At 37.8% G+C, this 14895-nt stretch overlaps 1 protein-coding gene across 1 annotated transcript; it reads right to left on the reverse strand.

Moving 5' to 3' along the window:
- Positions 1-2077: 2077 nt before the first annotated feature.
- LOC138878395 (uncharacterized) lies at positions 2078-2578 on the reverse strand. The gene has a single exon (XM_070158071.1). The coding sequence runs from the start codon at positions 2576-2578 to the stop codon at positions 2078-2080; it is 501 nt and encodes a 166-aa protein (XP_070014172.1).
- Between the last annotated feature and the right edge of the window lie 12317 nt (positions 2579-14895).

The following is a 14895-nucleotide window of genomic DNA, read 5'->3' on the forward strand; positions in this document are numbered from 1 at the left end:
TCATGACCTACACTTGTAGGTTTTCAACTTCACTAACTTGTAAACCCCTATTACACGCCACTTTGTAATACCTCTATTACAAAGGATTCAACTTAACTAACTTGTGGTACTCTCACCACAAGCCACTTTGTAACTATCTAGTTACAAAGACTTTGAATAACTTGTGATACTCTCACCACAAGCCACTTTGTCACTCACTAGTGACAAAGACTTTAATCATTCTAACTTGTAATAACACTATTACAAGCCACTTTGTAACTCTCTACTTATAAAGACTTTACAACCCGACTAACTCTAGCCAAGACACAAACTTAGAGGACTTGTGATTTTGGGTTTCCTTAAAATAGCTTCTAATAAAGCAAGATAGGAGTTACAATGAAGAACAAATAACAAAGACTTAACAAACCTAAGGACTTAAGATATCTTCAATCTTGGATCTGGTCCTTGAGGTTGCAGCAGCTTTGTTCTTGAGAGGGGTTGTTGCAAGCACTTGAGAGAGGATTTTCGTTTCTATTTTTGCAAGTCTTGGACAGAATGTGTTGTGTCTTGCACCAGGTTTATACAACAAAAGACATCACCTTAGTGATGTCAAATCTTGGTTAGTACATCCCTCTTCTCAATGGAAAGTGATTGTTGCACTGTCTGTTGTACTGTTGCAGGCAATCACTTTTTATAGTTGCTTTCCAGTTGTACTGTTGACTTATACTTTTATCAGGGGAACATCAAGGTATCAGGTCCCTAATCTGGTTCCTGTGAATCTAAAGAAGTAGAAGAGGATGTTGTGTTGTCTTCACCTATCTCCTTCATCAGACTCATCATATCAGCCTTGCCATTTGAAACATCAGATATTTCCCTTAGCATATGCATCACACACTCTATGCTCCTTGAAATTTGAATTTGGTAGACCACGAACCAGGTCCTTCTTCAAGCAGCTCATATCACCGGCTTGTAGAGACTCAAAATCAGCAACGTAGATATACTTGTATCTTTTGGTTACTAAGTCCACTTCACCAGTTACCAGATTAGTAATTGTGCACACTTTAGACAAGAACTCTACTTTGTTCCCTTCATCACAGATTTGAGAGACTTTCCAACCTTTCTGAAACCGAGAATGTACCCCTTCTTTCATTTCCAGAGGATACATTCCCTCCCTATAGGGCCTTCAGTGAAAGGAAATTATTTGTTCTTCCAGTCATGAGCTTTGAGCAGTCGTTATCCATGTACTACTATTGACTGCTCCCTTTCACTGTTCCGTGCACACTAAATCAATGATTAGACTTAGGAACCCAAGCTAGATTGGGTCCCTTATAATGATAGAATGGGCGGATCATACTTCTTTTTGCACATGCAGGCGGCACATATTTTCTTTTCAGGGAACCAGGTTCCACATCAGTACGCCTCTTTTCAACAAAAGCTCTGTTTTCTGTAAAGACTGAATTTAACTTTACAAGAGTCCTTGTAATGACCAGTTTGACCACAATGAGTGCACAACCTATTATCGACCACAATTACATACTTCCTATGGGTATTATAGGAGGTTTTAGCTTTTTGGAACCCGACGCCTTGCCTGTTTCCATCATTACTCTTGTACATAGACATTATTACATTAGAGGACCGGATCCATTTAAGTGACTTATCAAGATCATTTTAACCCTTTTTAAATCCTCTTGAAGTTGTGTATTCTTTTCAAGCTCAGCAACAAGACTCGTTTTAACTTTCTTAAGCTCACTCTCAAGCTCAAGTTGAGCCTCTCTAGCCAGTTCCTCTCTCTCAGTATTGTCCACCCATTTTTTTGTTTGCTTTTTAAGTAAGTTATGTTTTCTAGTTACTTCTTTCACTTGTTCCCTTAATTCTTCAATGGAACCTACCATATCGTCCCTTTCATGCTCAGTAGCTATAATTTTCTCTACTAGAGTATTCTTTTCTTTGATAAGGTTCTCTATGGTTTCCTTCAAGTCATCAACCACTACCATCAAATCATCTCTAGGTTGTTCAGCATCTCCTAGCTCTATGATTAGGGCATCTTTATCATTAACAAAACTATAATATGTATCAATTAGAACATTTGCTAAAGGCATCAATTTTTCAAAGTGTAGGACTTCAGATTTCTCTGAACATCCCTGAAAGTTACCTCATCACTGTCACCCCCTTCATCCTCATCGGACTGAGTCGCCAATGCAAACAATGAATCAAATTCCTTTGCTTCATTTTGCACTGTCATCATGGAGCTGCTTCCTACATCTGGTTCCTCTTCTGATTCACTGGAGGAGTCTCCCCATGCAACAAGAACTTGCTTTACAACATTGTCAGCTGCACTTTTTTGGCTGAATCGTTTGTCAGGAACCAGGTTCCTTTTTGCTACTTTGTTAGAGTTGTGTTTGTGATGCTCTTGTTTTAGAAATGGGCAGTCTTTGATGAAGTGTCCAGGCTTTCCACACTTATGACAGTAATCATTTCCTTTGAAATTCCTGCTGGAACTTCCTTTCTTTGGGATCCCACCATTTCTGCGACCCATCTTCTGAAATCTTTGTGGTCTATTGGTTGATTGACTTACCTCAAAGTTTGGTGGAGCAGCCATGTAGATCCTTTCTAGGTGTTAATATTTTATAAAGAACTTGCTCTGATACCAATTGTTAGAAACTAAGCGTCCACCAGACTGTATAGAGAATTGGGTTCTCTATGAGTTTCCACTGAAAATACTGATGAACCAAACTGTATAGATCTTGTCCTATATCAGCTTGGTCCAGTTCTAACTACTGAACAAGTATGTAAATGAGACACATGATAAGTTCCCACTGTATAGAGAATCAGATTCTCTATAAGTTCCCACTATAAGTAACAGATTGTAAAACCAGCCAGTATAGGGAATCAGGTTCTCTATTTGTTCCCACAGTAGCTCGGCAGTAAATAAAGAACGCAAAGGATTTTTACGTGGAAAAATCCCAACTCAAGGGGATAAAAATCACGACCTACACTTGTAGGCTTTCAACTTCACTAACTTGTAAACCCCTATGACAAGCCACTTTGTAATACCTCTATTACAAAGGATTCAACTCAACTAACTTGTGGCACTCTCACCACAAGCCACTTTGTGACTCTCTAGTTACAAAGACTTTGACTAACTTGTGATACTCTCACCACAAGCCACTTTGTCACTCTCTAGTGACAAAGACTTTAATCACTCTAACTTGTAATAACACTATTACAAGCTACTTTGTAACTCTCTAGTTACAAAGACTTTACAACTCGACTAACTCTAGCCAAGACACAAACTTAGAGGGTTTGTGATTTTGGGTTTCCTAAAAACAGCTTCTAAGAAAGCAAGATAGGAGTTACAATGAAGAACAAATAACAAAGACTCAACAAACCTAAGGACTTAAGATATCTTCAATCTTGGATCCGGTCTTTGAGGTTGCAGCAGTTTCGTTCTTGAGAGAAGTTGTTGCAAGCACTTGAGAGAGGATTTTCGTTTCTGTTTTTGCAAGTCTTGGATATAATGTGTTGTGTCTTGCACCAGGTTTATACAACAAAAGGCATCACCTTAGTGATGTCAAATCTTAGTTAAAAGCTGGAGGAAAAAGTAGAGAAGAGTCGCATAGGCACACTTACAAGGTCAGTATCGTAGAAGCAGCATAATGGAAGGTAGCAACAGTTACGAGATTGGAAGGAATTCGATCACAAGTCATGGCATGGGAAAGAGGCCTAAAGGGGGGAATGCCTTGGACTTTGGACAAATTCACAGAACAATTGCCTGGATGGCAAAAGGACTACCAAAGTATTCGCAAGAACTATGGGATATGAGAATGATAAGCGCATCAGTCAACATTCGAGGACGAATGTTCCAAAGGGGGGAATGATGTTACACCACATATTTTCGTTCATGAAATCATGCCATAAATAAATTAATGAGAACCCGAAAATGAGATGTCACGTCCCGTAGTACTACATTACGATGATGTTGCACCATGTAGTATTGTACATTGAATTTGTCATAAGGTAACTGACATCAGTCCAAGGAAAAGATTATTTGGAGATTATAAAGATTATGCTATTTCAAACAAGTAATAAGTAAATTCGTAAAGGTAAAAGGGGAAGCAAATCAAAGAAAATAAATTTTCGTCCAAGTTTGGCATGTTGGGAAAAAATTTGGCTCAAGCTAAAATACTCGGTATTTATGGACTAGTACCATACAAGGTACTACATGACCATACTAGTAAGGTGTATAAGGTATGTGAAAAGTGAGTAATGTTTTAAGTAAGTAGAAATAATTATCAATTTTGTGGGTAATTGGTTAATTACCGGGTAGCGGGATATTATCTAATTAATTAATTAATACATTGTTGGATAAGAACAACCACCCCATAACGTGGCAGCATGTGTGGACATTTAAAGTGACTAATTGTGTTGTGAGGCTAGGTGTAACCTTAAAGGGAATCTTGTCTAAACCCTCAAAATACTCAAATACACAATTAATTGGAGGAGAAAACGGGGAGTGATTCAACCAAAAGCCATGAAAGAGTTCTTTTTTGTTTGGATTCTTTTGAAATCTAAAATGATTTAGAGGTAAACTATGAATTAGTCTTGATTAGGAGAGAAGGGGGAAGGGAATGAAGTATTGGTTATTAAGTTGCCTGACATACCCACTTCATATTACAAGAAAATCACTAAGTTGGTTGGAAAAAACAGAAGAAAGGAGGACGCTTTTCTCGTCCAGTAAAACAATAAACCCTACGTATTTGTGTTTTGGTTATACTGACAAAGGAGCATAAGTGTATGGAGTTTCAATGTAAAGATCTGGAAATGCAATTATTAAAATAGTTTATGGTTCCAAAACTTTGGGCTATTATCTCAAAAGAAGTCTAGTTTATGAAGATCGTTGGGACATTAATAGTTGTAACTTAAGTTAACATGACTTGTCGTGTACGTAGATGCAAAGTGTTGTACCCAACACATATTCTCAATGAATGGTTGTGCCAATTGTGGACCAACAACCAACTAAATGCTTCTTATTCCAAATAAAAGAGAGTTAGATAGATTGTCAAGAGAATCGGTTCAGGTATGTTAAGGCTATCCCTTCTTTCTTTTGGCATGATCCATACGATACGAGCGAAACGTGCGAATGCACAAATTCCATGAATGACTCTATTCATAGAAGTATTAGAAATATCTATGTTCTTGAATTTCCATGTTTCATAATATTTTATCATCTGTTCATGGGTCTCAGAAAAATACGAAAGATGAAAAGAGTTTACTTTATGATATTACTCAGAGGCAAAACGGTATTATGACATTCCGAATGATTTTATTGACGTACTTTTCATGCATTGCATTCATGTGCATTGACCCATGACCAGATGGCATTATATACACGTATATATGTAAATATATGTATATGGGATATGGGAAAAGGTTACGGCGTTATATACGCACCACCACCTGATTAGCTGGTATATGATGATATTGCCCACAGTGGCTGATATGATTCAAACGGTTTTATATACGCGTATATATGTAAATATGATTCAAACGGTGTTATATACGTGTATATATGTATGTATATATATGTATATGGGATATGGGAAAGTTATGGTGTTATATACGCACCACCACCTGATCAGCTGGTATACGATGATGATTTTGCCCATAGTGGCCGATATGATATGATGGGATGACCTCAGAGGCTGATGATGTTATGAAACGTGTACCTATGCACGACATGGCATTCATACGCATATGCATGTCGCTAAAAGTAATTTATAATTTACAAAGTTATTCAGACTTATAGGTTGAGTCATGTACTCTATATTTCTTCCATGTCTCTTATATACTTATTTATGTGCCTTACCTACTCGGTACATTATTCGTATTGACGTCCCTTTTTCCTGGGGACGCTGCGTTCCATGCCCGAAGGTCCCGATAGACAGGTCGAGAGCCTTCCATGTAGTCTATCAGCTCAGCAGAAGATGTTGGCACACTCCATTTGCTTCGGAGTTGCTTGTTTGGTTAGTATGATTTAGACGTGTATTGTTTGGTATGGTGGGACTCTATCCCGACCTTTATGATATTTATGTACTCTTAGAGGCTTGTAGACATATGTCGTATACGTAAAAGATTGTACGGCCTTGTTGGCCTATGTTTGAGTTTATAAATGATTATGTTGGCCTACTAGGCCCGTATGTCACGTGTATATATGATATAATAAGAAAGATACATTATGTTGGTACTCGGTCGAGTAAGGTACCGAGTGCCCATCATGGCCCATCGATTTGGCTCGTGACATTCTCAATAGGAAGTGACTGTTGCACTGTCTGTTGCACAGTCTGTTGCACTGTTGCAGGAAGTCACTTTCTACAGTTGCTTTCCAGTTGTACTATTGACTTATACTTCTATCAGGGGAACACCAAGGTATCAGGTCCCTAATCTGGTTCATGTGAATCTAAAGACACACTGCCCATATTATCTTGAGTCGATTAACTTGAATGATTGTACCAGCCATGCTTCATGTCCTTTATTTGGTTCTCTCATGAAGTAAGTTATTTTACCTTCCTTGATTGTATTTATACTTGTGTGACATCACTTACAATGATATAAGCAAGGTAGGTAAAAAGCCTTCCACAGAAAGTGTTGACTGATGTACTATTCATGTACAATAGCGTGTGAAGGCAACAACTTTCCTGCTGGAGAGTTGACTTCATACAGTCTCCTTGGGAACTGGTAGGGACCTGTTCCCCTAAGCTGTTCCTTTTACTCTTCCTCACTTGAGTCATTGTTATCAGCTTTGAGTACCAGGTTCTTTTCTTTCTTTGATTCTCTTTTTTCACTATCTATCTTCCTTTTCATCTCGTAGGTCTTCAGATTTCCAACTAGCTCTTCTATGGTCATCTCATGCAGGTCTTTTGATTCAGTAATAGCATTCACCTTGCTTTCCCAAAGGCTGGATCCCAACCTGAAACTTTGTGATCTCAAGGTCTTGTAAATGTGTAACTGGTTCCTTATCTGGTTCTGAATGGTAAGTTTGTTAGATCATCAAAACATAAAGTAAAGTACTTGTGCCCAAGGTACTTGTAACCTATCAGGCTCATTTCAACATCTTTGGGAAGGCCTGCAAAGGAAGGAAAAGTGTGAAGGAACATAGCAAGAAAACTAAGTGTCATTCATTTAGCAGAGGGATCTCACTGTGGGAACGGGCCTCCCGCCGGACCTTTGAAAGTTTACCACGCGCACTCGGAATAGGGCTTCTATGACACAATTCCCTCGACCCACTCCTTGAGTCGGGGAACTGCATCCGGCATCGGTCTTGATCCTCGTCTATGCTCGAGAATGGAGCCTTAGTGGCCCAACGGGCAAGTTTATTAATCCCCCTCAATAGAGTCGGGTACTGTACAGATACGTGAGGTGATCGATGGTGAAGGGACACTTCTCAATTTTGCTTACGAAGAAATAGAGGAGAATTACTATCATCTAGAAAGAGGGATGAATTTGACCGAGGGTCAGTTTGTATCTCTTACAGAAGGCGATGATGACTGGGTCCAAAGGGCCCAACGTGAAGGGATAAATATAAACACTTAAAAACCTTCCACATGGGTAGTAATCAATTCCTCGGGTGTAGGCACCGCCACGTGCTTACCGACCTAATTGCAAAACTATCGGTGATTGAGCATATATATCTCGAGACCGGATCGCACCGACTTGGTACGGAAGAGGTTTTCTCGACTTTGAAATCAGCACCGGTAGGGCATCCCGCAGGAACGAACATCTTTAAGGAGGGCATCGCTGTCTTTTCCTCAGTAGCAGTAGACGGAACATCTTTCTCTTTAGCCGATCACGAGGTAGAGGGAGTTTCTTTTTAGGGAACAGACTTTGAGGTCTTCGCCATTCTTTTTGGAAAGTTAAGGGAGAAGAGGAAGTTAAAAGGATGTGCTTGATAATTTGGGATAAAGAACAAAAGTTCTTATAAAATGATTTCAGAGTAATCAGAAAATTGATATTTGGGAGTATAGAAATTTCAAATATACGAGGGAAGAGGTTTTGAAAGTAAAGTTTGAATGAGATGACGAAGAGGTATTTATAGTTGCAAACAACGGTTCAAAACTTGTAATGGCCGACCAGCAAGTGACGAACATTTAATGCCATTAAGACATGACTGACAAGACGTTTCGTCAGTTTTGTCGTTTATGATGCGAAGAATCGAGACGAAGATCGAAGGCTCATATCATTTCTCATCATTTACTCTTCAAAAAATGAGGGGATTATCTGTACACGATCGAAAGCGGGCTCACATATTGCATGACAGATCAGGACTAAAACGTGATGGAATGAAGATCGACCTCGGGTTCCATTGAACCAAGGTACGAAGTTAGAACATACGTCTTCAAAGATTATCGACTCCGTAACTCCGGGACCAGCCCCAACTTCGAATAAGCTCGAGGAAATATTATCGGACCAAATAATGGAAGGCCAAAATATCGGCAACCGGTCGGATATCGCGACGGAAATCTCGGCACGTATCAATGAGAGACCGATTAATTAGCAAATCATGAGATTTCTTACCTTTTGTAAAACTGTATCTAGGGTAGGACTCCCCTATTATATAAAGGGTGTGAGCACATGATTTTTGCCTCATACGAATTACTCCAAAATAGTTCCCAAAATTAGGTTTTGGCCTTGATTATTTGTTATTTTTAGGAATTATTGCATGATTTTTCTGATTGTTTGCATATATTTGTGGGCATGTTTAATTTTATTAATGCATTAAAAATACAAAAATATAGCATTGGCATTTAAGATTTGATTTTACACTTTTTGGAATTAATTAATAATTAGGATATCAGAAAACTTTGAAATTGTATCTCGTTTAATCACTTAGGCAGAATAACTGGGAGTAGTTCAAAAATTTGGTTGAATGTGTATAATAATCTACTAATTAGTATAATTTTATGCAAGTGGTTACTAATTGAGAAGCTCCTAATAGTGGTAGGGTAATATTTGCATTATCAAATTAACTAAAAGCACTAATTGAGTGGACAATTAAGTGGATAATTAAATAAATAAAAAGTTGAATTGGTAGTGGAAAATGCACTAATTGAATGCCCATTTAAGGGAGCTGAAAATCAGATTCAAGGGTGCGGAGAGAGCAGTATACACTCAATATACACTCTGGATACACTTAATATACAGGGGCAGAATTCATTTTGGAGAGAGTAAAAAAGATAGAACCAAATTTTCTGAAATATTGAGAGCGGAAGAACACCAGAGAGAGTTCAAAGCTAGAAAGATAAAACAAAGAGAGATTTCTGGACTATTTTTCTTCTCCATTTTTACTGGTTTTCTCCGTGTTGCTGGAATTTCTGGATTGAGGTGTTGAAGCTACTGTGTTGAGCTTTCTACTGCTGTGTATTTTGCTGTTTGTTGTTGCTGATTGCTTACCCCATTTTTTTGTTCTACATACCAGGTATTCTCTTGAAACTATGTTGGAAATGAAGCCTGATTAAGTTTGTGTAAAGATCTGTGAACCGAGCTGGAGTTTAAAGGAAAAACATTAAGTTCTTGTTGTAATTTCTGCTCGATGCTGTCATTTTATTGTTCATGCTTTCAGTCTAGTTTATTTTGGATATTTCATTCCTAGATGTATATTTGATTTAAATGTTGGGTGAACTTTGTTTGAATATAGGTGATTCAAGAATGTTGTAAACCTCGTATAATCATGTGTTAATTGAATATTATGATCCTTAATTAATTAGTTAAGATTGGATGATTTGGATGTACGTTTCATGGCTGTGGTTCAAATTACAAGTTTAGACCCTTCATGTGGTTTGTCTAGTAAGCTTGGTTTGGATTTATTTCCTACTGTCCATTTTAGATCTGTTCCTATATAGCTTGAAATACAGCACAATGGTTTTAGAGTTGTCCTTCAGTTCTGTTGTTGCTCATGTATGAGCACTTTTTTTTATCTTAAAATGGTTCTTGAATGGGGTTTGAGCTTGGTTTTTTACTTGAAATTTTCAGATTCAGATTAATCTTTCATATTTAGTTTTTCTTTGGCAAGTTTCCATGACATGTGGTATGTTTTAAATATGTTATGCTTGAATCAGAATTTAATATATACTAGGGGGAAGGGACCTTTGAGTTTTGTTAATTGGTGAATAATTTGTGTAAAGGTGTGTTGTTGCAACTAGGATTGTATCTTCATTTTGGAACCTATGTTAGCATAAAAATGTGCTTTGCATTTGATTCAAAGATTATCAGTATTTGTTCAATCCCAGAATTTCTTGAATGATGCATTTGCTTCAAACATATTTGTTGGGTCGTGTATTAGGCTGTCATCATTGGCCTAATTTCGATAGTCTTCCCCTTCCACAATCAGGCTGCCAAACTGGTCTTCAAGTTGAGCCCAGTTATTTCACACGCTGAGCCTGCAGTAATGGGCAACCAGATGTGGGTTTTTGACTAACTCGGCCTTTCCACAATCAAATGTGGGTGGTCTGCTACCAGTTTATTTTTTTATTAAATTATTAGTTTAACCTTTGGCATAACATAAGTAGGAATCCCCTTACGTTCTTTGATGAACTAGTCATGTCCTTTTAATTAAAGTCGGGATGCGCCGTGCCAAATAAAAATGACAAATGCGTGGCCCTCATATAATTATTTCTTTTAAAAAATACTTAAAATTTGAGGCGTGCCATTTAGCTAATTTGCAGGGCCCTCGCAAAGTTGATAACGCGTTAGTTGCTTTAGGAACGTTTAATATACTGTCGTGGTTGTGGACACGTTCGCGTGACATGATTACAATTCTAAAGACAATTCGGAGTATGCGTTCGCGCAACTTCTAACAAATCTTCTCAATAAAAATGGGCTTTCGGAGGTTATTAAATTAAATTAGCTCATATAGTCCGAGGCGCGCCGCCTACCATTTAATCATACAAAAATGACAAATGTTCGTAGTTTGTTTTAAGCACGCGCAACTTTGGCCAAATTCATTTTTATAATAAAAATGTTATTAATTCAATTGTGTACACGTTCACGCGACACGATTACAATTTTTAAAAAATGAACACTCGTAGATTGCTTTAGGCTCGATTTAGACTAGTGTTCTAATTACGTATACGTTTCGCGTAACATGATGGCAAAATTTGATTCTAAAAAGTGACTTGAGGGATGCGTTCGCGCAACTTCAACCAAATACTTCTTAATAAATCGACAAAAGCGTTATTAATCGAGGACACGTTCGCATGACATGATTTTGACGCGCCAAAAGTGTTATTAATTATGTACAAGCAAAACTAAAATGAATATACGCGTGATTCGTTTCAAGATAATTCTATAATTACAAATAATCAAGCTAAAAGCGGTGATAAAAGCTAAAAATACACAACAAGTTTAAAACGTGTAATAAGTCAGATAATTAGGCCAAGTATAAATTGTTAAGCGACCGTGCTAGAACCACGGAATTCGGGAGTGCCTAACACCTTCTCCCGGGTTAACAAAATTCCTTACTCGGATTTCCGGTTCGCAGGCTACAATACAGAGTCAATCTTTTCCTCGATTCGGGATTCGAATCGGTGACTTGGGACACCATAAATTATCTCAAGTGGAGACTCTGAATCTTTATATAAACGAATCCCGTTTCGATTGTCCTTTAATTGGAAAAACTCCCTTATGCCCTTGTGGGTGTAGGTATAAAGGAGGTGTGACAGCTCTGGCGACTATGCTGGGGATCTAACCCAGAATCTCTCATTCAGGGTTCAAGAATTCGAGCTTAGAATAATTGTTATATTTGGCTTTATTTATTATCTGATTTTTACATGTTTGTGCCTAATGTGCTAAATGTTGCTTTTTACCGCTTTGATATTATCTGAATTGTATATATAAACTGTTACGAAATCCTTCTTCTTTCTGAGTCTTCTAAATTTATGGTGCACACGTGCGCGTGGCCCACTTTTCTGTTAGAAGTCATACCAAGTAGAACGAGGTTGGGTCAAGTAACTAGGCCGGATAGACTTTCGTGCTCCCGGTACGTTGCCCCCGCCTCGGCTCGAGTTGTCCGCTCGGGTAAGCCAGGTCTAGAACAAATGTACCCAGGTTTTTAAACCTAGAATAACATAGCCTCATGCCGGATCCCTAGTAGGAACGTTTGTTTGCATCACGTGCATCTGACTTTGGGGGCTCAACACAGGGGTTGGGTCTGTCTAGGACAGGTGTACCCCAAAAAATAAAAGAACATCCTGATGCATCCTAATGTGCTACATGTTGCAATCTTCAAGGGTAAAAGGGTCATTTGGCGAACCAATGATAATTGAGGGCAAATGAAAAAAAGAGAGAAAAAAGATGGTGAAGTGTGAAGATAAAGCGAGCTTGAAAATTCAAAAAAAAAAATTTGCACTTTTTCATCATTTGTCGAAAATCAGAAAATCAAAAAAAAAAAAAGATTTTGCAAGTTTCATCATTTTTCGAAAAAAAAAAGAAAAAAAATCTTATTCTCGCATGTATCCAATCTGCCTGAACTACGCAAACCTGATTCTCGTCTTTCGGGGCGTGATACATAGGCAACCCACATAGGGTCCGGTCTTCCTAGTAAATCTTAGGTTCTTGGCTTCGCGGGGTCATAGCCAAATTTTGCACTTCTAGCCACCTTTTGGCCAAATAAGTCATTTTGCAAAAGTAGCCTCAATCATGTCAACCATGTGTCTAGTAAGGAATGTTTTTATCTCACATAGTGTTGGTTTAAGTTTTCTTATACAGGTGTGGATTTATTTACCGGAGTTTAAGCATGACAGACACCCCGTGACCATCCAGTCAGGATCGCTCAGTCGGGAGTTGTTTAAGGAGATTTGTTTTATTTTTATGTCCTGAGGTTGTTCTTCATTTTATGTCGTCTTTTACTTTGTACTTTTGTACAGTAATGTCAAGTCCTTTGTTATTGTTATTTTCTGCTTTATATTTTCCTTTATTTAGAATACTAATTCTAGGAATGGAAAAAATTTCGAGGTTGTTTTTCCTTTAGGCAATTAATATCTAGGACTTAAAATGGATATTTTTTATGTTCCCTTTAGTATATTAAGACCAAAAATTCAAAAAAAAGAATTTTCTTTAGTACCCCTTTAAAAGTTTTCTTTTAAGATATTAAATCCAAAAATCCAAAAAGATTTTCTGTTGAGGTTTTTCTTTGGGAAATTGATGAAAAATGACTTGAAAAAAAAATTCTTTTATTTTAGGACATTGTACATATAAGAAAAAGAAAACAACAATACTTTTTCTTTGGTTTATTTTCAGAGTTTCTTCCTTAGGTAATCAAAAATTCAAATTCAAAAACAGTTTTTTTATCTTTTTCATTTCTTGTTTCGAAGTCTTTTCTTCAAGATATCAAGTGAAAATTCAAAATATTTTTCTTTGGTCTAGCCTTTAGATTTCCTTCTTAAAAAAGAAAAAAAAATCAAAAAAATATTTTTTCTCTTGTAGGGATTTTCCTTAATAATTTCTCATAGAGTATTTGTTTCAAAAAAAAAGGGGGAAAAATATGTGCTCATTAAGCTTGAGTTTAGAATAGGTTATAGAGCATTCAGTCTAGAAAATTCAAAAAAAAAGATTTGCTTCTTTTATTTTTCTTTTCTCATCGGATTAGTCACTAAGGTAAAAAGGGAAAAAAGAAGAAGAGAATGAAAAAGGAAATGTTGGTTTGTTACTTCGTTCCCGATCTTCCAGAACTACGCAAAGATCTGATTCATGCGGCGTCATGATACGTAGGCAACCTACATAGGGTTCGATCAACTCATTCTTTTATTATTATTATTAAGAAATGAAATAAAAAGAAAAAAACAAACAAAAGAGAAGAAGAAAAAAAGATGAAATCATGGGATGAGAGGGAGGAAAAAAGCGATAATCAGAAAGAGAAAAAGAGGAAAATGAGCGAGCTAAGAAGTGCGAGAAAAGAAAAGAAAAGAGAAGGTTCAAATGGACAAATTGGGATGATGCCAAGTGACTTTATGACCCTCGAAGTCATTCTAGAATCATTAATTGTTGTTAGGTGCATTGCACGCAATGTGATATTTTTGCTATTAAATGCCCTAACGCTAACGTGATAGCTTCATTTTGTTATATTCACAAAAGAAGGGTGGTTGGTTTGTGGTTCTTAAGGTAACTCATCCATTCAACATAAGGCCAAAGGGCAAGGTAGCCATGACTAGCAAAAACTTGTACACAAGAGTTGTTGACCCGTCAAGGGAGTTTGTGGAGTCGGAGTCTGAATTGAAAGAGGAGTTCCAAATAGTGAAACAGCAGATGGCAGAAATGTATCAGTCTTGGATCAGGGGGCATCCTCCACCATCATTCCCCCACTAACTACACTGAAAACCCTGCAACTATCCCATCACTATCACAAGTCCGGGTTCCCACTGCTGTTGATATCTCCCCACAACCTTTTCACACTCTACCCCTCAAAAGCACATCATATCCCCCCCCCCTTTAACCACTCATGCTCTTGTAGTTCCTCCCCCAGCTACATTTCCTCGATCCTCTAACGAGGTTGTGTTCAAAGTCCCTGATGCCCAACACTATGCACCAGAACCAACTTTCAAAGTCTCAGATTCATACTCTCTCGCTCCTCATTTTGAGCCTCCCGGTGAAACTGAAAAGCTTGCTAAGACAGTGGAGCAAGATGAGATATCCAGGAAGGTGAAAATCTTAGAGCAGTCTTTAAGAAACATGCAAGGGATAGGGAGCCAGATGAGCGTGGCTTACAAAGACTTGTGCTTGTTTCCTGACATCCAACTGCCTGATGGGTTTAAGATGCCAAAGTTCGATTTATATGACGGGTATGGAGATCCCATGGCCCATTTGAGAGGCTACTGCAGTAAGATGAGAGGCGTTGGTGGGAAAGACAAATTATTGATGGCGTACTTC

Source organism: Nicotiana sylvestris, chromosome 9, assembly GCF_000393655.2.
Source record: "Nicotiana sylvestris chromosome 9, ASM39365v2, whole genome shotgun sequence".
NCBI lineage: Eukaryota > Viridiplantae > Streptophyta > Magnoliopsida > Solanales > Solanaceae > Nicotiana > Nicotiana sylvestris.